The following is a 26,238-nucleotide window of genomic DNA, read 5'->3' on the forward strand; positions in this document are numbered from 1 at the left end:
CAGGAGGCTGAGATATGAGAAACTTGGTTAGAGCCAGCCTAGACAGAAAACTCTTTTCTCCAATTAGCCACCCAAAAGCCAGAAGTGGAGCTGTGACTGAAGTAAATCTGTGAAAGAGAGGAAGAGAGGGTGGAGGATAGGAAGGAGGAAGAGTAAATATTTAGTGTTTCTTTTTAGAGCCTAGAAAAACTTGGAAGTTTCACTTTCTGTTTTCTATTTGGTTTGCATTTTAAGTTATAAAGCTCAGTAGATGTAATCAAAACACACTTAGACAAAAAAGCCAAGATAGTCAAGTGTCAGAGGCTCACACCTGTCATCCTTGCTATCCAGGAGCCTGAGATCTGAGGAACATAGTTCAAAGCCAGCCTGGGCAGGAAAGTCTGTGAGACTCTTATCTCCAGTTCATCATCAAGAAGTCAGAAGTTGATCTGTGCCTCAAGTGGTAGAGCACTAACCATGAGTAAAAAAAGCCTAGGTCCTGAATTCAGGCCTCTGTATGTGTGTGCATGCACACCTACACATACACACGGGTGTGCACCAGATAAAGAAATACGGATCTCTCTTTTCCTTTCTTCTGGTCTTAAGGCTTAGTACAGCCACTTCTGCTTTTCAGGAGGGAGTTGATTGGAGATGAATCTTACAGGCTTGGATGCGTGGGCTAGCTTCAAACCGCTATCCTAAGATCTCAGCCTCCGGAGTGACCAGTTTTACAGGCATGAGCCACTTAATCTATCTTTTCTAGCTAACCTATTAATAATGGCCAGCAGTGCTGTGAATACCTGAACCAATATCTGAGCCTAATGAACCTGCGCTGGATGTCTGCAGACATGGAGGGAGACCCTGAAGGTCAAATTAGCCTCCAAAGAATGGAAAGAAAGAATGGTGGATCCGCTGAGAAGTGAGCGACTTTATTTAGCCCAAAATGTAGGAGCACAAGTTACACAAACGGAAAGGTGAACAGACAATGGCTGGCCCTGAGCATAACCAGAGAAAGCCTGCGAAGAGTGAGTTTTGGATATTCCTTCTAGTAAGAACTGGGGTTTGAAGCCAGACCAGGCAGAATAGTCCATGAAACTCTTCTCTCCAATTAAGCACCAAAAAACTGGAAGTGGAGCTGTGGCTCAAGTGGTAGAGCACCAGCCTGGTCAAAAAGCCCAGCAAGAGCACGAGGCCCCGAGTTCAAGTCCCAATACCGGCGCGCACACATGCACACACACAGGTGCGCCCGCACACACCCGAATGCAGCAGTCGCGGCCCTGTGGGCAGGGGGCAATCCTGGACAGCCGCTATCCCTGCAAACTCTGGTCTCCTGGGAGCAAACCTCCCCGGGCGCGGTGGGCTGGCGGTTGGCGGGAGTTCGCGGCCTAGCCCGCGGTGCCCTTCGCGGTGCAGACCGAGCCTGGGCCAGCTGGCAGGGGGTGCGGACGCGAGAGCAGAGCGGCCACCTGACCCCGAGGGTGCGTGTCTGCGCGCTCAGCCGAGCGGCGGGGGACCGGCGGGGTGCGGCGCTCCGCCACCCGCGTGGCAGAGCCGCGGGGCCTCCACGCACCGCTCCGGAGGGTCGCGGGGGCTCCGGGTGCGGGAACCAGCCGCCGCCGCTGTCCCGAGAGCCCGGCTAGTCTGTAGTTTCCTGGCCCGCGCCGCGGGGTCACTCACCTCGGGCGGGCGGAGGGGGGAGAGGGCGCCCGGGGCCCGGGGAGGGGGCTGGGACCGCGGGTCGGCGGGGAGGAGCTCCGGGCCGGGAGGGGAGGGCCCCCTGTGGCCGGCGGGGAGGGGCCGTAGGGAGGGAGGCGACGGGGCTCCAGGGCGGACCAGGATGGTTCCAAGCCCGGACAGGTGCTGGGGGACCGACCGGGAGGGGGCCGGGGCCGCCGGGACCTCCTCCCTCCCCGCCGCCTCCCTGGACTAGGGGGACGATGACCGGGACGCGCCCGCCGAGCTCCGGACTGGGGCGAAGTCTGGGCGCGGAGTGCGGGAGTGGGGGTGCGGCGTCCCGGGCCGGGGCGCAGGGCCGGGGACCCAGACTCCGCTGGCGGGGACCTGGGCTGGAATCACTGCCCAAATGAATGACCTAACAGCTTCAGTGCTGGATGTGATGAGAGGGGAAACAAAGCTGAAGATAGAATGTTTTAACGAGAATTTTCCTTTTCTCCTGTGAGGAGATTTCAGGTAGTTTTCCTTTCCTTTCTCAATTTTTCTTCAAGGATGATTTAGAAATAAGTATGCTCTTTTCAAGTGGATATTTTGGTTCAGCTATTTATTGTTCTTTCTAGTTTTATTGGATTATAAGCAACAAATATGTACCAAAATTTACAATCTTTTTGTAGAGTTTTCTTTATAAACGGAAAATTTATTTGAGATCAATAAAGTTGTGTATTGATATTGCATCTGGTACAGATGACCTGTGATCCACTGTCTATAGCAGACGAATTTTCTATTCTTATTTTAATCTACTAACAGATATTTGTCATTTAAGGTAAAGTATTTTTGCCTAATAATTTAATTCTTGTCTACTTCAATGTGAGGTTAGTTGTGTCATAATGTGTGTGTGTGTGTTGATCCTGGGGCTTGAACCCAGGGCATGGGCACTGCCCCTAAACTTTGTGTTCAAGGCTACCACTTGTGGCTTTTTTGTGGTTCATTTTAGATAAGAGTCTCTTGGACTTTCCTCCACAAATGGACTTTGAACTGCAGTCCTCAGATCTCAGCCTCCTGAGGAGCTAGGATTACAGGCATGAGCCACCAGTGCCCTGCATGATGTCAGTTTTTATCATTGTTGGTGACACACCACACCGGTAATTTACTCCCTACTCTTCTCTCAGGCAAATCTATCATAGCCCCTGCTGGCTTGTCCTATTTCAAGTCCAACCACGGTCCTTTGAACCTGCAATCAACCATGGAGGTACACGCACAGGTGCATGCCACCACATCTAGCTTACTGTTTGAGATGCGGTCATGCTAACAGTTTTACTTGCCCTGGCCCTGAACTGTGATCCTCCCAATTGCTGCCTCCCCACTAGCTGGGAATACGTGCATGAGTCTTGTGTCCAACCTCATGTAATGTTTATCAGGCACAAGGAAGGTGGAAGGAGGATGTGAGGAGATGGATAAGAGACTGGGTTGGGAAGGATAATGCATGGCTCCAATCTATGCCTTAGGACCAAGGCCATGAGACTGAATAGCTGGGTCTCATGTTCACAATGAGAAGCAGAAAAAAAACTCTTCCCTTTCAAATATACTTGTGGCAAGCCCAGCTTTTCTGAAGACACAGCTTCAGGTGGACTGGAAGAAACACTTGGAGTTTCAACACAGAAAACTTGTGCTTCAGTTGTGAGATGGGTGTGGGCCACACACTTCATTAACTCCTTCCACACTGTACACAATACAGGAATTCCTGCTTGCAGCTACCTGTCCCGGTTTCATTCTAAGTGTGGGCTGAGCTTCACTCTCATTCTAAGAATCAGATGATTCTTTTGATTATAAAGGTGAAATACAGAGGGATTACAGTTACAGCAGTCAGGCTCTGAGTACATTTCTTTCAGCAGTGTCACCCCTTCCCTCAGGTTCTCTGAGTGTTTGCCCTCATGACTCCCCTTACCCCCCAAGTTATATAGTTAATTTCTTTTCTTTAGCTTGTATCACAGTCTGAGAAGTAATCTCCAAGGAATTTTTACCTTCTGTTCCCATTGAAATCACTAGAATATAGTGGAGGCCAGAGGTCATCAGGGACACAGTCTTCATAGTCCAGCTGCAAAAATAAAAGGACAAACTGCTCACTTCAGACTCCTGATTTCAGTGCACTACAATGGCAGCTACAGTGAAAGGCCTGTGAGATCCCTGCCTCACCATCAGGGGCAAGAGGATGTTATCCTTAAACCGTGTCCTGCTTTGCAAAGACCTTGAAGGCTCCAGGGCTCACAGCTCACAGGCAATGTGAGTCACAGGACTCCAGGCAGTCTTTCAATCCCTTTTCTAGCATTGGGAGGCTTACATCTGCAGGGAATGTTACCATGCAACCTCCTGAGCTCCATCCAGTATCTATGAATATCTGAAACTGAAATGTGCTTCAGAGCTGATGTGCTCAAGGCTGGCCACTAGCCTCTGGTGTTACCTAGGAGGCAGAAGGAAGTGAGGTCATGGGGACCCACCCTGGAAGGGCGGTTGGGACCTTGGCTTCTCCACTGTGCCATTCCTTCTGCTTATTGACCATCACAAGCTCAACAGCCTCCACACAGGCTCAGAGGGGGCCAAGTCACCATGGATGGAAATCCATAAAACCTTGAGCCAAAAGGATCCTTTAGTCCTTTTAGCAGGCTTTGGTCAGGTGTTTTGTCACAGCCACAGAAGATGACAAAACTGGTCGTTTTGGCCTGGAGTCTGTGAGCTGCTTTTTCTCTAGAGATCACAGCTGTTGCTGTGCAATGGGTCTACTTTTTTGTGTGCTACATGTGGAAATAGGTGGCAGAAACAATAGGTTTCTCTGGGAAAGGAAATGGTGCAGTTCCAGAAAGTGAAATCGTGTTTCTAGGGCTAAGATTCCCTTTTATCGCACCTAGCATCGTCCTATGCACAGAGTGGGTGATTGAGTTTGTTGTGGGTTTTTGTTTTTGTCTTTTTTTAAATGTGTAAACTGGTAAATTTTGTGCTTATCTTCAGGGCTGGCTTAAGTGTAACATTGTTTTATAAAACATTTTAAAAATTAAAGGATTTGTTTTATAGTAAAAAACAAAACAAAACAAAAAACACTTAACTCACAAACTCAAGGAAATGAACCAACCTCTCAGTTCCACAACTGATAGCTAAAGCAGCAATGGAAATAAAAAGAGCAGGCCCCAGGTAAAAGTAATTATACTACGATTCCAAAAAGAGTAGATGAAAACAGGACATAAGATAATATTTCATGAAATAAGATACTAATTATGAATTATAGGAATGAAATTAATTGGAAAAAAATAATACTTGAGAATAAAACTAGGCAAAAGAGAAAAACAGGAGTAGGGGCAGGAATAACATAGAAAAGCAGGATGAGAAAGAAGAGAAGCAATAGAGAAGATCCAGATAATGTGAAATAGCAAAAACAATATGACATACAGCATAACAAAATGAAGAATTTTAGGTTGAAAGAGGAAGAAGCAGCAATGTAGTCACAAGCCTCTCAGTTCAAATTCCAAATCAGACAAAGAGAAAGGAAGGAATGAATGAAGGAAGGAAAGAAGGAAGGAAGGAAGGAAGGAAGGAAAGAAGGACAAGAGGGAGGGATGGAGGGACGGAGAAAGCAAGAAAGAGAAAAAGGGAGGGAGGAAGAAAGGAAGGAATGGGGAAGAGAAAGGAAAGAAAAACATAGGAACAAAGCAGGAGAGACAGGAAGTAAGAAAGTAAGTTAGTTAGTTTGGAGGAAAGAAGGAAAGGAAGGAAGTAAAGGTAGAAGAAAGGAATGATGGAACAAAGGAGGAAGGAAAGATGAAGGAGGGCCAGAAAGAATGAAAGACACAAAAATCATGTTTTATAGTCACAGACTTAGGGCACAAAGAATCAAGCAAGCTGATGTGAGCTTACAATTAGATCCAATTTCTGATTATTAAACAGAAATGGTATTTGTTACATTCCAATATATGGAATACAATTTTTGTAAGTGATGTAGGTTGTTGGTTCAAGCAGTTTTATGTAGTAAGAGTGGCTAGAGTGTGAAGAGAATGCTTAAAGCATTTAGAGGTACCTAGTACATCACTATATTTGTTTTGTTTTGTTACAAACAATAGTTTGTCTCCCAATTATCTGTAAGATTATTGTAATTTCTCAAATAATTGAAAGTATTGTAAGCAAATGTGACTTCCTTTTTTGTTTCTTTAAATTTGCAGAGCTTTTCTGCTATTCACATCATCAGGTTTGATCACAGTAATATTGTACATGTTCCTAGAGGGGGGCTGGAGAAGAGGGACAATAGAATGTCACTGTCTTGGCTCAAAATCATGATAATGAGAGTTATGGTGTTTAGAAATGCCTAGTTTCTTAAGTCTGATGAAATTTGATTGCTGATATCTTTGTGTCTTCTATGGTATTTGCACTCCCAAAAGTTCTATTTAGAAACAAAGCATGCTTCTTGTATGTACCCAAAGGGGAAGCATCACCAAGTTTTTAGGAAGAAAGCAAAAATACTCCATACTTCAGCCTGGGTGATCCTGACAAAATTCATGTGTATTGCAATTGCCATTCATGGTTCATGTAGATCAGAATGACCAGGGAGAGAAATTTCAACCACATCCTCTACAAGATTCAACCGACAAAGTTACCATCTGTGACTTCTCTATCCCTAAGACACACTTCATGGCAAGTAGCTCACTGAGGGTGGCTATTTGTCTCTGATGTCATTGCAAATGAACACACATCCACAGGCAAACAAACAGAAACCCAGACATGCAAACAGGCACAGGGAATCCAGTCAGGGCTAAAATTGTTCACTGTCATCAGAGAAGAAATGATTTTCGGCTTTGGAAATGGATGGTGGATGAACTGGAAGTCTACTGTTCCAGTTAGTTGTAAGAGTCATTAGATCATGGTTTGGGATAACCTTTAATATTTTGGTGCCAGTCCTGGGGCTTCAACTCAGAGCCTGATTGCTCAAGGTTAGTGCTCTACCACTTGAGTCACAGCTCTAGTTCTGGCTTCTGGGTGGTTAATCGGAGATAAAAGTCTCAGAGACCTTCCTGCCAAGGGTGGCTCTGAACCTCCATTCTCAGATCTCAGCTCCTAAGTGGCTAGGATTACAGACTTGAGCACTAGTGCCTGGCTAAGCTTCACTTTTGGTAAGGGCTTTGGCTCTTTGCTGATTGTCTTCCAGAGGCTCCAGACACCAACTTAATGGGGTCAGGGTTTTCATGTGTGTACTCCTTTCTAAGCTTAGCTCTAGAAAAATTTCTGGAAACTAGGATTTCTCATTCTTTCAAAAGAACAAAGAAAGGGGTTGGAAGGACCTAGTCTACAATTCCAAAGTACAAAAGGTAATATTATATTAACAGGTGGTCTGTGCATCATCATTACGATGCTTGTATTATAATCAATGGAGCATTAGGAGTTGAGCAATATAGTAAGTGTGATAAGGTTTATATACTGATTTTTTTGCATATACCCCTCATGCTATGCCATATATATAGCCAGTTAATATATTTATATATTTATGTTCACATATACAGATCACATATAAAGGGAGGCTTCCCTATTCCCTGGATCCACAGGTTCAGCTCAATGAAGAATAGAAAATACTAGAGAAAGGTTTTCTCCTATTCTGAATGTGTATAGTTTTTCTTTGACATTCTTCTCTTAAAAATGCAATGTGCCAACTATTCACTGCATTTGCATTTTATTAGACATTACCATGATTCACACACATAGGCTATTTGCAAGCCTTATCTCGTTTTACACTATATATTCAGCCTTCAATCCACCCAGGACTGCAAGGAGCCACTGAAGCTGTCTTTATGGTTTGATGCTATTCTGTCCAAATGGAGCATAGCAGAAAAATTTATAATGATCGTTTTCAACTCAGGGTGGCTTTTATGCAGGTTTGCATTTAAATATTTTCAGAAAGGGCCCCCAATTGTTTGACTAACTGCAGAAAAATAAACATACAGCAGAGGGAGCTCCACGGTTGCTCATAGTAAAGGTGTACAGATTTTAGGGCAATTGGTTGGTTGTGGATGCATTATTGTTTGAATGCAAACACTATGTAAGATAAATGATTCAGGAACACTGCATACGTGATAGTCAACACATAGTAAGTGCAGTATATAAGACAGGTTTAGGGAATAATGAGCTTGAACTCAGGGTTTTGCGCTCATTAGGTTTCTTCTTCATGATCTTGTGCCATTTGAGCCAGGCCTTCAGCCGACTTTCTGCTGCTCATTTTGAAGATGGAGTCTCATGGACTTTCTATTTGGACTGGCCTCCAAATTGCACTCTTCCAGATCTCAACCTCCAAAGTAGCTAGGATTGCAGGCCTGAGTCCCAACACATGGTGCCTTTTAGCCTTGAATAAATGCACCTGGTGAAATAAATGTTTTGCATGTCTGAAAATATCTGTATTAAAACTGGCCTTAATTCGACTATGTACATGAATTCTAGGGTTACATCTATTTTCCTTAAGAATTTTGAAGGCAGTGCTTGCTCTGCTCATTTTCAGGTTGCTACAGAGAAATCCAAAGCTGATTCCTGATCCTTCATATGGGACCTGGCTGTCTTTTTGAGCGTCCTCACTCTGTCACCCTTTGTCCTGAATTTTTGTAATCAAGTGGGTTAATATGGACATATTTATTACACTGAGCATTTATCGAACACATTCAGTTTACAAACTCCAACTTTGAGTTATGAGTCGTTCTTTCCCCCTCCCTTGGGAGGGAGGGTGCTTGATCTCCTTCCCCTTGGCTGTTTACAGCTGGCACTCTATTATAAGACATGTCTCCAGCCCAGCTTTTTGCTAGTCATTTGGACCTGAGTCTTGAGAATATTTCATTGCTGCTCTGGTACAAAATCCTCCAAACTCAGCCTCCTTAGAAGCTAGGTGTATAGGCATGAGCCACCAAGGAAGTGAGTTCTCTTTCTTGCATTCTTTTTGTTCTACTTTCTGAGAGATTACCTTGGTGATTGTCTTAAGGTTTTCATTTCTAGCACCATGTTTTTAACTCAATTTTTCCTGTGTACTGTTTCATATAGTATTCCATTTTCATTGGAGTCCATCTTCTACCTCTCTCAATATATTAAAACTCAGGGCAGAAAATGGTTGATGCACATATATGACATATGCATAGATACCATGTACGTGTCATTAAATGACATAGGTGAATTTCACATACATATACCACCACTCTTACTCTGAGAAGCCTTCTCTGCAGTCACCGGCTGTGGGAGGCCACACTCCTCATATTGCACCAGGGCAGGATATGAAGACCCTTGAACCAGAAACTTCATTCCTTCTGAAAGAGGATGGGACACATCCATCCCAGGGGACCACACAGAGGCAGGCAGGCACAGGGCAAAGAGGCTTATTAGGGCAGCCATATTTCCCCCAAGAGGGAGCACCTGGCCTGGGTCCCCATCCAGGTAGCAAGGGGGGTCTGGGGATGGGAAGTGAGGCAGGTGGGAGTTCAGCTGGGTCTGGGCCGAGGGAGGGAGGGGCCAGCGGTATGGGCGGGGCCCAGGCGTGGGTGGAGCTGAGCCCAGGTGAGCAGCGCACTAACACCTTGGTTGCTCTGGCAGAGGCCTCTCAGGGGTTGGTCCCCTGACCACAGCTGCAGTTCCAGCCCCAGGACCCGGCCGCCGTGCGCCCAGCCTGCCATCCATGAACGCCAGGACGCTCAGCACAATCGGGCCGCGCTCAGCTCTCAGGGGAAGTGCCCCGGTGCACCCGAACGAGGCCCGCAGAGGAGCAGCGAAGGAGAGGCGTGGATGGCTCCCGAGGGCCCGAAGAGGACTCCACCCGCTCGGCCTCTGCAGAGCCGCGGAGCTGGGAGCTCTATTTGTGGGCTCCTCAGCGGAAGAGGAGGGGCGATCCCGGGAGGAGGAGGCGAGACTTCCGGTGTGGGGCCTCCGCGGGCTAGAGCTGCTCTTCAGTCTCTGCGACCAGCGGCCTTGGTTAGGACCCAGCGGACGGGCCTCTGGGCCTGGGCGCCGAGGCTTCTCCCTCTCTGGAGGAAAAGGTTGGCCTCCTCCCACCCTCTTCCTGTTCCGCTTCCTGCTTCTCTCCCTTCTCTCCTCTCTGTCTTCCTCCTCTCCCCTCCCCTCCCCTCCTCCCCTCCTCCCCCACCCTCCCCTGCCCCTTCCTTTCCTGCCCCCCTTTCCTCTGCTTTCCCCCTCCTCTACTGCCCTCCCTCTTTGCCTCTTCTCCCCCTCCGCCCCACCCCTGCCCTTCATCCATGCCCCTCTCCCCTTCACCCTTTTCTCCTCCCCCTCCTTTCCTTCTTCCCTTCCTCCCTCACCTTCCTCTCCTCCCTGCCCTCTTCTTCCCTCTCTGCCCTCTTCCTTCCTCTCCCCCTATTAAAATAGCCTGCCATTAAATTCTGAGGCCCCCAAATGGTGCTTTTACAAAGAATTAATAGACACTAATCATATTTTAAGATACTTGAACTATAGACTATATGAATAGTTTTGAGAGCAAGTGGACAAGTAAAATTAGCATGCAAAACACAAGAAATAAACACACACACACACGAAATGGCATCTGTTCATAGCTGTTCATTGATCCACTATCGATCTTTTACTAGTTCAGTTTTCAAAGACAAATTAATGTGGTTATGCCTTACATCAAGTTTGTTGTCTTTTTGTAGATAATACTTTATTAGTGGATTGCAGTGGTAGGTCATAAAGGACAAGTATGTCGTGACAGAGTTATACATCAAAAAAGTACTCCTTTACATTTTAATAACCTGTACATTTTTCTTGAACATATTTAGCCAGTATTTTTTTTTCTTCTGAGAGGAACATATTGATATCTCTAAATCATGCTTTAATGTCTGACAGAGGTGGGGGGGGAACCTTTTTTTTCTCTGAAGCGTCATATGTATCATTTGAAGTCCACACAAAACCACTGATGCAGTCAGTCAAGACAGCCAATGAGAAGTATGAAAGGAAAGTGCCTACCCTGTACCACATGATTTTGTAGGCTTGAGCATAGATGCTCCTCACTCCTACCAGGATCACTGACTGACAAATAGTTTTCGAGCATATTCTGAGTTAACTTAGCATGTTTCATTTATGTTACTGTGCAGAATTTTGACAATTGTTCCCTCTTCTTCAGCAAAATGATCATAATTATTTATGATTTTGGTAAGGATCAGCTTCAACTTCTGTGTCAAATGTCCAAATTGAATTTTTAAGAATCTTTTTCGAGACTTCACATATGTTTTAAAGTAGCCTTTGGTTTATGGTCACATGGTTGTATTTCATATCTAGGCATGAGATTGTAAAAGTCCAAAATTATTTTCTTGTGCAAAATTGGAAGGTAAATAGCTACTTTTTGTAACATGTATTTTTTTCTTTTCTTGAGTTTCTTTTATAAAGATGGACATCCACAAAAAGTAAAAAACAAAACAAAACATAAATTTAGTCTGAAAAAAATGACCACACCTCTCTTAATTTCACTTCTAAAGGAAAAGACGGAGGTATGTCTACACTGTTCAGAAAACTGAATAAGTACTTCATTCAGTGTTGTCCAGAAGCTCCTCCTGCCATAGAAGATGCATAGAAGGTCTTGTAGAGAAACTTGAACCGCTTTGTCATGTAATTCTACTTCCACTCGCATGCCTGGTAATATGAGCTTCTGGTCTGACTTTTGTGCTACTATTATCAGCAAGAGACTTAATAATACACTTTTTGTTTATTTGTTCGTTTGTAATGTGCTGATACTAGGTCTGGAACTCAGCCTTGTGCTCTCTTTTAGCTTTTCTGCTCACGATGAGTACTCTACCACTTGAGTCACAGCTCCACCCCTAGATTTTGGTGATAAGAATCTCAGAGACTATCCTGCCTAGGCTGGCTTTGGACCATGAACCTTAGATCCTAACCTCCTCGATAGGTAGGATTACAGGTGTGAGCCACTAACCCAGCTAGCCAGTCTTTTTAGTCAACTAAATATTGAAAGTATTTGCCAGAGCAAGCATGGTGGTACATGCCTGTAATTCCAGCACTGAAGAAGCAGAGGCAAGACAGTAACAGATTCAAGACCAACTTGGGCTACCTAGCAAGTATCAGGCCAGCTTGGGCTGTATAGTGAGACCCTGTCCCATCAAACCCAAACAACAGAAACAGTTGCCAGGATGCCTTTCCTGGTAGCTTCAACTTTCATGCTTGAATCAGTTTTGTTTTGTTTTGGTTTTGGTTTTTTGTAGGGGCAAGGGAGCAAGCAGAGATATTTGGAATGCAACATTGGTGACACAGATTTATTTTGTGTTGTATGGGAGGCTCTTGGTGATGGATCTATAGGTGGGTTGTTTTGCTAAAAGGTACTATAGCTTCATAAGAAATACTTAGTCTTCTGCCCTAAACATTAGGACAGTTGCCTTAATTATGTTTTTAAGATAAGTTTCTACTTGCAATATTGAAAACTTGGAAGTAATCCTACTTTATTATCCCACATTATTGGAATAAATTCTGCATCCTTTTCCTACAACAGCAGGTATCTTACAGGGAAATTTACACTGTTTCTGAATAATGTATGATACGATGATTCCATGTTTTTGGGGTCTTTTATTGAAGTATAAAGAGGTATTGCACCTTACTGTAGGCAAGCTTTACAGATAATGGGTAAAATACAAAGGTTCATCTCTACCCATATTCTCTCAGTACACTAATGACATCACATTTTGTGCAAACCACTGATACTGGAATGTCCTGACTATTTGGAAATGTATCCACAACCGGAAGTGAAACTACACTGTCATCTTCCTTTTTCTCTGACTTGTATTTTGTTTGTTGGTTTGTTTGTTTTTGGAGAAGAAGCAACTTGTGGCTCTACATATCCTTGAGAGCTCCATTCCACTTCTCCATGTCTTTGGGAAGAATTTTCAATTTTTCAACATATTCTTAAACAACACTTAAACTTGTCTATTCTATAAAAAATAAGTCCAGAGTAGCTGAAGGCGCGGGGTGTATGCAGGCAGTCATAGAGGCTTACAGCTCAAAATCCTAATAATGAGGGGCATATTGGGTCTCTGGGCATTGGGTTGGAGGCTTATTTCTCTGGGCTTTAACCCAGAGAAGCCCTGGTACATGACAGCCGCCTTAATTCTGGGCATCCAGCAGCAGTGGGAAGTGGCAGCAGGCTGAAGGAAGCAGCAAGAGGTGGCACCTATGAGTGTGCCAGTTCTCTTACAGGCCTCAGGGATGAACCCTCAGCCTAGAGCAGTAAGTATTCTAGCTCCTAAGTAAAGGATGCTGGGATCCTCAGCCCTAGACAGCAACTCATGTTATAGCTCATGGTCCTAGGGTGCCTGAGACCCTGGCCTTAAGGCTTGGCCGCTCTCTGTGGCTCTTGCAGTGACACAGCTCACAGCTTCTCATCTTCTGATTATCACGGCCCTCTGTCTCCACTCCCTTTGCTCCCTGGTGTTTCTTCTTTGGCCACTTTCTCTCTGCAGGTCTTCAGCTATTTCCAGTGTTGTCACTGTCGCTGCTGGGCTAGTGGCCTTTACACCTCTGCCGCTGCTGCCACCACTACTCCTGCAGCTATGGCCTTCTCTGCCACTGTAACTGCAGCTTCTGCTATTGCTCTCTCCATGTTACCAGCTCAGCCTGCTCTACTAAGGAGAAAGCAAGATCCCTGGGAAGAAGCCTTCTATTTGGCCTAGTGTTACAACAGCAGGGGGTAGCAAAGGGTAGTGTCTCCCAGCTGACTTGAAAATTCAGCTAAACAACTTAATTTGTACAGCCAGAAGGGGAGTGTGGCCAGGCTGACTGCACCCATCCCAACAGACTTTCATTCAAATGAAGGTGAGGTAGGGGTTCTCCTTGTGTTTGCATAAATCACAGGTCTTCTTGGGCCACCAGGGGAAGTGCACCTGTGGAAGGGAGCCTGGCTTCAGGTTCCTCTAGAATCCACTGGACTGTTTTGTGATGGCAAGTTTCCCCCCCACCCCCCACCCCAGATGTTCTCAAGATCATATTTACATTCTGGTTTTTTTTCCCCTTAGCTTATCACTTCTACGTAGACTTCAGGACCTTACTCAGTGTAACCCTTCCTCAGGTGGCTTCACAGAAATGTCCAAAAACAGGCCAATGCATGCTGGATACTGACTCCCCTGCTTCTGCCTGAGATGCTTCCAAAACTACATCCTCCAGGTACTCTCTCAGAACTATCTCCCTAACATGTTTTCCTCACGGCTTGCACCAGTGCTCATAGTATTTGTTCAGTTCATATTAACATTTGAGGGATGGGCTTGGTTGGTTATGATGTTGTGGGCTGAGAAAATAAAAACCACTAAACATTGTATCCAGTGTATTTCCCAGAGTGTTCTGGAGTTGGATGGAGACATGGGATTAGTTCTGGCCACAAGTTTATAAAGCCTTCAGATTACCCATAGAGGGCTGGGAAGGTGGTAGAGTGCTTGCCTTGCATGCATAAGGCCCTGGGCTCGATTCCTCAGCACCACATAAGCAGAAAAAGCCGGATGTGGCACTGTGGCTCAAGTGGTAGAGCGCTAGCCTTGAGCTGAAGATCTGAGGGACAGTGCCCAGGCCCAGAGTTCAGGCCCCACGACCAACCAAAAAAAAAAAAAAAGAATTTTCCATAGAGGCAAGAAGCTCGAATTGGAGCTAATGTGTGTAGTTTTATTTTTTTTAAATTAGTGGCTAGTAATTATACAAATGGGTTTCATTGTGTTTTAATTTTTTTGGTCCTGGTATTCATATAGAATAGTAGTACATTTAGAGCATCTTGTTTACTCAGTGTGTTTTCATATTCTCTAAGTTATCACTGGTAGGGTCAAAGCTCCATTAGCAACCTTTCTACAGGAAAGTAGGGGAGAAAGATAAAACTAAATAATTCATATAAAAGTTTCCCAAATCTTTAATCATCCCAGTCTTCCAAATTATTCTGGCAAAGGACCATAAATAGACATCAACATCTCTGAGACCTCAAATCAAACAATTGTGACATTTCCGTAAAGTAAATTTAGGGAGGCAATACCTTCAATTAAACATGCTGCAATAGAGCAAAATGAGTTTGTAAATAATTTGTTAATTCTGTGAATCAGTAAAGTTCTGAAAGGATTCTGGCTGGCAAAGGATAGTACGAAACTTCAATGAATAGTCCCTACAATAACAATTCTGAGATGCATGTGGTATGGTCTGAATATCAGTGTCGTACAAAGTTTGGAGATTGGACCCTAAAACCCCTCGTGATCAGATTGAGAGCTGGGGCTTTGGGGAAATGTTTAAGTCTTGAGACCCATGAGTGAGACTGGGACCTGTTAATTGGAGAGAAGAGTCTTACGGACTTTCTGTCTTGGGTGGCTTCCAACTTTGATGCTCAGATCTCAACCTCCTGAGAAGTTAGTACTACAGGTGTGGGCCACCAGTGCCTGGTCATAGCTATGTTTTCTTTCTTTCTTTCTTTCTTTTTAATCTGTCGAGGGGTTTGAACTCTGGGCCTGGACACTGTCCCTCAGCTCTTCAGCTCAAGGTAAGTGCTCTACCACTTCAGCCACAGCACCACTTCCAGTTTTCTGGTGGTTTATTGGAGATAAGAGTCTCACAGACTTTCCTGCCCAGTCTGGCTTTGAACCGTGATCCTCAGATCTCAGTCTCCTTACAGGCGTGAGCCACTATTTTCTTATGGTTTAATGCATTTGAATGGGAATTTTCTGTGTTTTGTGACCTAAAGCAACTATTACTATACCCCTAACCTACCACAAAGTACTTTAAGCTGAAGCAGATGATCACTCAGTACAATGGGATGTTCTTACACACACAAAGAGAGTCAGAACTGAACATAAGATATACTATCACATTCCTGTCATAACATTCCAAGAATTTTGGGGTGTGGAGTTCACATGCTTAATCTCTGCTCTCAAGAACTTGTAGGGTCCTTCTCCCAGACTTCCCCAAAGCTCTTCTGACTCAGCAAGTTATCATCAGTGGATTTTGCCTAGCCAGCAACCTTTGTCCGGTACCACAATTTAGCATTTCATTTGGAGGAAACACCCATTCTCCATGTCTTTCACTTAAAGTGCTCACATGCTCAGTCCCTAGAATTTGGCTTGTGACCTAGGCCTTGCCAGTGAGAAGATGACTTTTTTTTTTTTTTTTTTTGAGAAAAGGCTGAGAAGCAGAGGGTAGGGTTGAGATATAAATGGAAGCCACTGGGAAGGTTTGGATTAGAGAACAGCAACTGACTTAGAGGTTCAAGGTCAGTCTGGCTGCTGCATGGGGAAAGGTCTAGGAGGACAGCACTTGTTCGCCCAGTGAGCTCCTTCCCATAACTCAGCACGCTCCTTCCCCTCTCCACAGCTTAGCATGCTTCCTTCCTAGGCAACACTAGGCCTATATAGTAAAGGCAGTAAATAATTGGCCTCCAACCCCTTGGGATGGCACTTCTCTGGGGCAGCTACCACCATAGAAGGCAACAAGAGCACCTTAGAGTGACCTTCAGGCCTGGGCAGCTGCAGGGCCCCTTACCTACTACTTGGGCAGCAGCCATAAATCCTAGTCTGCCATGACGCCCCTGGTCCTCACATCCACACCAGGGTCTCCACCTGCTAGCCCTTTCTGTCTCCTCCTAAAACTCCTACGTTATTTAGGTCACCTCAGACAATAGCCAACACTTCTTCTCACTTCTCCCTTTCCTGGCAATAAACCTTTCTTTGTTTTCTGTACCTGGATGACTTTGTGGTTTTCTGGCAAAATATGATATACTCTTCACAGCACTAATTCCCCAGCGGGGCGATGACAGAGATGAGGTAGGAAATGATGGGACCCTGGGTACATGAGGAAAGACCAGTCAAGGGAATTCTCTGACTACCAGGTGGGAGGAGATACCCATGAGTGAGCAGGTCTTAGCCTGAGCAGCTGGGAGAACAAGGTTACCCCTGAGATCTTGAATCGGGGGCACAAATAAGGCCCTGTTAGGATTGTAGAGTAGGAGTGGGACTTGAGGGAGGCCCTGCGTGGGGATAAAAACTTAACGTCAAGATACAAAGCCTTGCTTTCTTTCCCAGTAGCCAAAAATAAGCAGTATGTGTATGGGAGGGGGTGTGTGTCCTGGGGCACTGTCCTGAAGCTTTTTCCTTCCAGGCAAGCATTCTACAGCTTTAAGCCACAGCACTACTTCTCCTAGTAAAAAACAAAACAAAATGAAACCCTCCTCTTCCTTAGGTGTCTCCGCCCAAAGAAAGACTGCAGCCAATGAGAACCCGCCTACCGCCCAGTCAGCAACTTGGCTGCTGCCAGGTGGGCAGGTCCGGAGGACAAGTTGCACCTCGACTTGGTGGCTTAGGGTAAGGGGTCCGGGGGATCCGCCAGCTCCTGGGTAAGTGCACCCTGCAGGGAACCGTGCACACTCACAGGGATCGCGCCCACGGGGCTCGTGCGCTCCCCGGTACGCTCCCGGGGAGCCGATATGGGCGCGCCCACGGCTTCTTGCATGCTCCCGGGATCCAGTGCACTGGTAGGGTTCCTGTAAACTCACTGGGATTGAGCTCTAATGTAGGGATCGGGCGCTCCTAGGGGTCGGATAAACTCTTGGGGATCAGTTTTTCTAGCAGAGATCCCTGCGCTTTGCAGGGCGGTGCTGTTCCGGTAGGACCAGTGTGTGCTACTGACAGCATAGGCCCCAAAGCCCTGGCAGCCTTCCCACCAGCTGGGTACTGTCCCGCCCAGCCCTGACCTTGCTGCCTAACTACAGGCTGAGCACCTGGGAAAAGCCACAGGCCTGATCCAACAGTGAGGGGCTCGATCAAGTACAAAAGAAAGATATATTAACACATTAAGTCTGTACTTTTTTTTTGTTTTTCAATTTTGTGGAGGCCCTCTGCCTTTCTGGATGCTGTCTGAGCTCAAGACTAGTGTCTACCACTTGGTCTGCAGCGCACTTCTGGCTTTTTTCCTGGCTAATTGATCAGAGTCTCACAGATTTTTCTGCCTGAGCTGGCTTTGAAAGGTGGCCTGCAGAACTCAGCCTCCTGAGTAGTTAGGATTGCAGGCAGATAAGAACACCTGCCTCCGGCTTGTGCAGAATGTTCACATTCCTTGGGCCCCACTGGTGGGTCTAGCAGTTCCTGTTTTCCTGTATCTCCAGGCTGAGAAGAGCTAGAGTTGCAGCAATAGGGTCCAAGGTTATGACCTGGCCTTCTGGAGTGGGAGGGTAGTCCATAGGAACACATGTGCGACCCTCTACCCCTTCTTTTCAGCTCAATTTTGAAATTGAATTGTGCATTTTCTATAATCATTTTCCTTAATTAGCAGCTCTTCTTAAATATGGGCACATGCTCCAAGTTTAAAAATATTAGAAATGTATTCCGTAGAATAATTGGCTTCATATTAGCATATTATCTCATTTCCTTCCTATTAAGTGAAGACCCCTTTCAATAAGAGGTAGAAGCTTTTGTAGTGAGGCTGAGGAGGATACTGAGGGTGTGGAGCAAACAGGCTGGGAGCAGAAAGAGTGGCTGGGAAAGAGTTGGGGAAAGGAATGGCTTTTCTTCGACATAGCAGCTCTGAAAATGAATGCAAAGTCAATTTTTATACAATTGTAGTGTTTCCTCGAAGGGGGTGGTTGACCTGTGTAATGACCAGTTGAGTGCCTGAGAAAATGCAGATTCTTAGCCTCTTCTCTACTCAACACAAGACCTTCTGAACTAGGAACCATATTTCGATAAAGCTGGCCTACAAGTGCACTGAAGTTTGGTACTACTGCTGTGCCATCGTGGACTGTTTACTTCTGTTCCTTCTCTCTCCTGTGTCTTTTTCTCTCCCCTTTTATCCACTGGATCCTCTGACCCCTGGCTCACGTGTTTGTTCCTTCCCCCTTCATGTGAAGTAGTCCAGCATTGTTCTTTTAACATAGTATACTCAGCTAGGCAAAGGAAAAAAGGATGACTGTTTCTTACTGCCTTGTCTCCAAGGCAGTAAGATGAGACACTGGCATTTCCAATCGTCATCTGGGGGAATATTTCATTTCCATGGAGGCCTCATGTTTCCAGCTGTCTTCCCAGAGAAAGATGGACCTCAGGATTTGGGCATCTTCTTTTGGAGGAGATGTAATTGATGTGATAAGGGAAGTTTACTACCATCAGCCTTAGATTAGAAGATCCCAGCCTGAGTACCAGGGGGCTGAGGTGGTGAAGACATCTGGGGAAGATGGGACTGAATAGGAGAGAAAGTGGGGACTCAGGAGAGAGTTAGTATAGGGTTTGGAGCAATGTCAGCAGGAGCCTGAACTACTGCTTTTGTCCTCACAGGCCCTGAAGGAAAAGATCAAAATGGATGCGGAGGTGAGTCTTTTACCACCATCATAACATGCATGCTGTGTTTGCAGCGCCTCTTCTTCCTCCTTCTAAGGGTATTCCCTTCCCCCTGCAGAGCTCTCAGAAACACCAGCACAAATGTGAAAACATCTGGCCTGTCATCTGCTGATGTACACATGTTTCTGGGTGATAGAGTAGGAATTAGGCCCCTCTGGGTTCTTATCTGTGTCCATTCACCTTCAGTTTGATTCAGACTTTTCCACGACAGCTAATTCTGAAACAACAGTCAAGAGCTAGGGGTGGCCCAGGCAACAAGGACCAACCAGTCGTGGACTGGAACCTCCCCAACAGTGAGGCCACGTAAACCTTGCGTCTTTATGCCTTGGTTATCTCAGGTATTTGCTGTACTGATGGAATGCTGCCTCTGAACAACTATCACCACGTGCTTTTTGAGTGACTACTGATGCTTTGTGCATCAGGGTTTGGTCTGTGTCCTGCTCACTACCTTTAGCTCTTTCTTAGCCTCCTTCTCTCCCTTTTCTTAAGTCTGTGTTCCCCAGGTACTTCTTGTCCTACCCATGATCTTGTGCACTCATCTATTTCCACAGCTTTCATTTTAGGCTGTATGTTTCAGGAAGTCCTGAGTGGATCTGTTCAAGCAGGTCTTTCTCCATATAGCCAGGAGCCAGTTGCTTATCCTTGCTGAATGACTCCATAAGGACCCTGATCTCATGACAGTGCAACCTGGTCTCACTGTGTCACCAGACCAAAGTTGGCTTCTCAGGGAACTCACTCCAACTGGTAGTTAACAAATATTGGATGCCTGCTCTCTCCCTGAGTTCACCAGTCATCAAAATTTGTGTCATTCCACACTATGAGTCGCTGTAAATTCAACTTGGATATGGTAATAAACCATTACAGATATGGCACTTTTGTTCATGGATCACTGCTGACAGTTGTGGCCATGGATACATCTCAACATTGTTTGCTTCTGATGTTTCATCTGCCTCCTCTCTTTCCCACTTAATTCCTTGCTTAATCTCCATGCTCTCCCTCCTCTGGCCCTCCCCTCTCCTCCAGCACAGAGGACACCCTCCTCCAGACTGTTGGCTGCATTTCCCTGTTGTCCATGGAACTCCTCCCATGTGTGTTTATGTTTGTCCCCTTTTCCCCATCCCTATTCCCACCTTGACAAAGACAGTTGTCCTCATGTCTTACATATTTTCCTTTGAATAGCTGTATTTTTCATGAAAATGTTTTTGGTTTTGTGTCAATAACTTTTAATGTGACAAAATGAAACTAGTATCTTCTGTTGGTACAACCCATGCATATAATCCTATAACATCAGATTGTAGCTACAATTTCCCCAAGGTCCTCATACATGGCTACAACTGTGCTATTTACTGTGCTATTGACATCATTCAATTTTATTAATATCATTTTCCATTTTCCCATTCAGTTAAGCACTATACAATCCACCAAGTTGTGCTTGTATTTCCTCCTCTCCACAAGCTGCTGAGCAGGATGTTATTGACATCTGTGTTCTGTAGATGAAGAAAGTAAGTGTTACACAAATTTCTGTAAGGAACAACAGCAGGGTGCTAAGATACAGATGAATACATTTGGTCATGTCCAGATCCATCTAATTCTGTCCATCCAGTTCTCCTGCCATTTCTGCTGGGTGAAGGGTTTTCTCAGAGCCCTCCATCTGGAGGGGACATGGCCCTCTTGTCACTTCCATCATTGTTATTTCTTTACCTCCCCTTACCTTCTGTCCTCTCACTTAAAGCTGAGCTGCCTGCTTGCTTTGTTCCTCAGTGTGTCCCCATGGCCTCTAACCTGATGCCTCAGATACACGTGATCCTCATTGAATGTTGATTGACTGAAGGGCCGGACAACTCCCAGACTGTTGAGTAATCCAGTAATCCAGTCCAGGGTTGTAGTAGTCAGTGAAAATGTAGAGGAAGGAAATCACATGGTGGAAATTGTCAAGAAAACTTGCTGACTCACATGCTGGCTGCAGGGCAAAGGACAGAGGATCCTCAGCAATAATCAGCCCTTTGCTCTCAGAGAATGATTGCCTAAGGAATGACTCTGGATGACAAGCATTTCAGGCTGATAGAACTCCTGTGGCAATGAGTCTTTGCACAGAAATTGAGAAGATTGTTAGTTAGGTGGATGAAAGGCTGGAATTCAGCAGAGCATGAAGGCCTAAATGAGGACAAGACAGCCTGAAGAAATTCCCAGTTTATGTTGTGTCTTGGAACTGGATCTGGTGGAGGGAGTGGCTCACAGCTTAAGGTGTTACACTGCAGCCTTTCAGCACAGATGTGGTCATGGCAGCCTGAAGAATGGAGCTCCCCACTCTGGAGTCATGGGAGAGAGAGTGAAGCAAAGAGGCATAACCATTGAGTTTAGGGAGATGTGCTCACCTGTGGGGCAGGATGAGGAAGGAACAAAGTATATGTAAAGAAAACCTCAGCAGCTCGAGGTGAGACAAGATGAGGAAGGAGTGGCTTTAAAGAAGAGCCACTGGAGTGTCCAGTATTTATGAGGTCCGGGAACATGTGGCTGAGGATCTCTGGAATGTGGCAGTGGGGTTTGGATGCCCTGTGGACCACATTCCTTGCTGAAGCAGAGCAGTATGGAAATGAAAGATTGCATTGGGGTCAGTGGAGTGAGAGGAGACCAAAGTCAAACCCACATGCATGAGGAGTCAGGGTGATTTGGGAGTAAGTTTTGGTTAGGAGATGGTGAGAGACAGATAGTTCCAGAAATGGAGCAGCACATGTCTTCTAGCACATAGGAACTCCAGGGAGGAGAGTCACTAGAAGCACTGCCAGCTCTGGTGTTTTTACCTCTGAGCACCCTTCAGTTATCCACACCTATCTTAATTAGTTGTTTATGTATTTAAACATTTCTAAATGATAAAAGACTTCAAAATACTATGAGGATTAGCCCTCCTCTTTCTCCTACCTCTGTTTTTCAGTTACCCAGTATCTCATGCTCTTCCTGCATTTTGTTCTCCAGTGGTATTAGTTTCTTCTTGGTCAACCTTTCATAGAGATTATAATTATATACACATACGCTTCCCTTTATCCACTTACTTGTGTGTGTGTGTGTGTGTGTGTGTGTGTGTGTGTGTGTGTGTGTGTGTGTGTGTGTGTGTGTGTGTGTGTGTGTGTGTGTGTGTGTGTGTGGTGTTCCCAGTCCTGGGGCTTGAACTCAGTTCCTGAGTATTGTCACTGAACTTTTGGCCTCAAGGCTAGCACTATGCCACTTGAACCACAGCTCCACATCCACCGTTTTCTTTTGAGGGGTGGAGGAGGTCGGTAATTGAGGGTGAGAGTTTCACAGATTTTCCTGCCCATGCTGGCTTTGAACCAGTGATCCTCAGATCTCAGCCTTCTGAACAGTAAAGATGTGAGCTACCAGCTGTCTGGCTATGTATAAAGTGTAGCACAGAACTTACACTGTTATGTATCTTTTTGTTTCTCCCCCAACAATGTATATCTTGGAGAGCATTTACTTTCAATGCATAAAGAACCACTGTATTCTTTTGTGTAGTTGTATCATATTCAATTTTATAGATATAACATTGCTTACATAACCACTCTGCTACTAGCAGATTGTTTTTCTCTTTGGCTTCTTATAAACAAGAGTGATATAGATGAAATTTCTTTCCCAGGATAGCTCTGTAGGATTTACTCTCAGAGTATGATTTGCTGGTGCCAAAAGGTAGTTGTAATTTACAGATTGCAGTTTATGCAATTTAATGGTTATTTCTAACTTGCTCTCCCATTGCCCATTTTTCTCTCTATTCATCAGATTTCTGTTACTATGACAAATTTCTGAGGATATCAACTTTACAGAGGAAGAGTTTTAATTTGGCTCATTGTTTCAGAGCTTCCCATCCCAGGTCACTTGTCCTTCTTGTTTGGGGTTTGTGGTGTCCCAGCACATCACAGCAGGGGCCCATGACAGAGGAGATCTCTTTACCTCATGGCAGCCAGGAAGCAAAGACAGGAAGTTGCTGCTGCCCCAATATCTCTTCCATGGCCACCTCCAGTGTCTTCATTTCAGAGTGCCACTTTAAAGTTCTACAGTGACTCCCCTTTTTTTCCCCCAAACATTTCATCTCATAAAGATGCTTTTCTCTAAGTTGGTAGAACATCTGCTCTGAATCCTAACTTTCTTTGAACTCTACTTTTAGGTTTGGAGTGCCAAACACAAGTGTTTGTAGACCAAGGGGAGGGGAGGAAGTTTACTCTGGGACTATGATTTACTCTTATGATTGGTCTTTGAATCACATTGTGACCCATTAGGTATGTTCCTTTTCTACTGTCTCAAAACCATACCTATTTCTTTATTTCTTTAATACTACATTTTCAAGTCTGCTCCAAACATTATCAAACTAGGTTATTCACATTTCTATTACTGAAACAAATGCCTGAGATAATCAGTTCCTACAGAAAAAGGTGTATTTTGGCTCAAATATGGAGATTCCAGTCAATGGTCAGTTGGCCCTGTTGCCTTTAGGTCTGTGGCAAGGCAGCCCAACACAACAGGATACATGTCTCACAAGAAAGCCCTTCACTCCTGGGCAGCAGGGAGAGGCCAGGGTCCTGCAGTTCTGAAGGCAGATCCCCAATGACCATAAGGCCTCCCACTAGCTCCTGCCTCATAAAGGTTCCCCTGCCTTCCACTATTGCTAACCTGTTGATGCAGAACACCTAAGCTTAACTTGGAGAGACACTTAAGATACAAATTATAGCACCAAGATAAACCATATCCTACATCATAAAACACATATCAGAACTGGGTATTGGTGGCTCACGCTAGCTACTCAGGAGCCTGAGAACTGAGGATCTTCATTTGAAGTCCACCTGGACACAGAAATCTGAGTGACTCTTCAATTTATCAGCTCAAATGGTAGAGAACCAGCCTTAAGTGAAAAAGCCAAGGGAGGGAGAGCATGAAGCCCTATGTTCCAGCTCCAGTACTGGCACACATGCAAAAATAACGTCTCTGCACGTTTAAAAAGATTTAAAACATTGAAAGAATGTTTTCTGACCACATGGAACAAAATAAGAAGTCAGTAATAGGAAAATGCCCAGAATATCTCAAATCTGAACTAAGGCTAGAGCAGTGGACAAAGGAAGAGGGCCAAGTCAGGGGTCACAGATGGTGAGATCACAAAGGTGACATTCCTATTTCTGTGCTCAGAAGCATTCAAGCACAACTGGGTTGAAGGCTTATGTGGAAGTCATGCATAGAAATTTAAAGGACATCGAGTTGTTTCATAATTCTAAAATGTTCACTTGCTATTCCCTGTGGTCTATTTCCAGGCAGCCTCCAGCAGTGCACTTAGGTGATATTTAAGGTGTTACAATTGAATGGCCATAATGGTGGCTAAAATGTGGAAAGCTATGCTAAGGACTTAAACCACATGGATCCTGCTTTCCATGTGCTCTTATCTGTCAGCATCATATACAGCAGCTGTGACCACTTTGAATAACTCTAAGCTCATCCTATCCTCATGTCCCTGGTAGACTCAGGACAGAGGCCACAGCTCAGGCTGGGTAGCAGGATTTACAGCAGAACACTCCATCATTGGAGAGGTGGCAGTAGGCAGGGAAAGCCAATTGGAGGTAGGCATCTGGAAGATTTTCACACAAAGACATAGGCACAGCCCCTTCAGAATGTGTTGGACAGAGCTGACTCACCTCTGAGCCCAGGAGAGTCTTAGTCCAGCCAGGATACAGAGGCTTCCAGTGTTGTAGAATTACAGCTCTTCCTGTTTATCAGGACTCTGACTATCCTTTGTTTCTTGTTGTCCTCTGCTAAATTGCTGTTTACAATCCTAACTTGGTCCCTTATGTTTCAGCCCGTGAGAAAGTTTGGTGTGGTGGTTGTTGGTGTTGGCAGAGCTGGCTCCGTGAGGATAAGGGACTTAAAGAATCCAGAAGGTTCCTCGGCTTACCTGAACCTGATTGGCTTCGTGTCCAGGTGGCATGGACTAGCTTGGTACACATAATTTGCAGGAAGCATAGTGCAAAATAACACAATAAAACACGGACATCTTCTGACCCAGGGGAGAAAACCACACACAGTTCTTTCCCACAAGGTCTCAGGTTTGGTCAGGTCTTGAAAGTGAAAAGGAGAGGGTCTTGAGCTGGGGTGTACAGCAAATGGGAACCCCAAGAACAGAACAGGGAAGATTAGCCCCAGGTACATCTGCTACAGAAGGGACACAGCAAATACAGGTGTGTTTGGTCTGAAAAAGGCTGGGAGGCATGTGGGAGTTCATTGTTCCATCAGTTTTCAGAGACAGCATCCTCATGGTAACCCTAGGATTCACATACTTTCTGTCATTCTGAGTTCTATACTCAGTCAACACCACTAGTCAGAGAAGGAAACTGAGCCACAGGAAGGTTAATTAGTTTTTTAGAGATCAAAAAGCTAGAGAACTTAAGAATATAAGACTGATTCCAAAGCTCGTCTTTTAAATATTGTGTATTTTCTTCCCACTGATACTTTTAACCTACTTTTCTCTTCTTCTTCTTTTTTTTTTTTTTGTTAGTCGCAGGGCTTGAACACTGGGCCTGGGCACTGTCCATCAGCTCTTCAGCTCAAGGCTAGCGCTCTACCACTTAAGCCACAGTGCCACTTCTGGTTTTCTGGTGGTTTATTGGAGATAAGAGTCTCACGGACTTTCCTGCCTGGGCTGGCTTTGAACCGTGATCCTCAGATCTCAGTCTCCTGAGTAGCTAGGATTACAGGCGTGAGCCACTGGCACCTGGCTAAACCCACTTTTCTTTAAAGATTGTTTCCTACAGCTCATAGGAAACCAAGCCTATCACTCTGATTCTTCATTTCCCTAACCTTACTCATGCACAAACACACATTACTCACCAAACATCATACCAAGCTGATTTTGTGCAGTATTTTTTGCTGGCATTAATTGTCAGCTAGCTGGTGACACTGACTATTGTAGTTATTCACCCTGAAGACTCTTCATATTATAATTCTTCAGACCATCTGGTTCCTATGTAAGCATTGAATGTGAGCTTTTAGGCCCCAGAGAGATCTAGAAGTGTTAGAATTGCTCTTTGCCAAGCTTCTTCCTGTAAGACTTCAAGAGCTTCACACACAAGAAGACCCCGGGTATGCCTGTCTGAAGCTCTGACAGGATGAGACTCGAGCTCAAGGGCAAAGTGGAATTTCTCTTCTCCCAGCAACCCTGTAGAAAGATGGGTGTTTCATGCCAATGTCTTGTCCCCACACAACT

The 26,238-nt window shown here is 45.2% G+C and overlaps 1 protein-coding gene and 1 long non-coding RNA gene across 14 annotated transcripts in view; one reads left to right on the top strand and one right to left on the bottom strand.

The window, feature by feature from the left end:
• LOC138818927 (uncharacterized) overlaps positions 1 to 9,426 on the bottom strand; it is an 18,369-nt gene extending 8,943 nt beyond the window's left edge. The window contains exons 1-2 of the long non-coding RNA XR_011369271.1: positions 8,865 to 9,426; positions 3,675 to 3,748 (exon numbers count right to left, since the gene is read on the bottom strand). This is a non-coding gene — a long non-coding RNA (uncharacterized lncRNA). The remainder of the gene's footprint in view (positions 1 to 3,674; positions 3,749 to 8,864) is intronic.
• Positions 9,317 to 26,238, top strand: part of LOC138818923 (biliverdin reductase A-like) — a 37,513-nt gene continuing 20,591 nt past the window's right edge. For 4 of the 13 annotated variants that reach the window (XM_070010040.1, XM_070010041.1, XM_070010042.1 and 1 more), the window contains exons 1-6: positions 9,424 to 9,689; positions 11,139 to 11,150; positions 13,730 to 13,824; positions 16,858 to 16,979; positions 18,942 to 18,974; positions 24,835 to 24,956. In XM_070010040.1, the coding sequence (XP_069866141.1) occupies positions 9,439 to 9,689; positions 11,139 to 11,150; positions 13,730 to 13,824; positions 16,858 to 16,979; positions 18,942 to 18,974; positions 24,835 to 24,956 (635 nt within the window). In that variant the 5' untranslated portion in view covers positions 9,424 to 9,438. Of the gene's footprint in view, positions 9,690 to 11,138; positions 11,151 to 11,210; positions 11,237 to 13,676; positions 13,825 to 15,117; positions 15,167 to 16,857; positions 17,012 to 17,086; positions 17,150 to 18,941; positions 18,975 to 24,834; positions 24,957 to 26,238 lie in introns of those variants that run through there. The other 9 variants (XM_070010051.1, XM_070010045.1, XM_070010047.1 and 6 more) reach the window with 9 other exon arrangements.

This window comes from Dipodomys merriami, unplaced genomic scaffold (genome assembly GCF_024711535.1).
Source record: "Dipodomys merriami isolate MVZ:Mamm:240054 unplaced genomic scaffold, mDipMer1.0.p SCAF_795, whole genome shotgun sequence".
Taxonomy (NCBI): Eukaryota; Metazoa; Chordata; class Mammalia; order Rodentia; family Heteromyidae; genus Dipodomys; species Dipodomys merriami.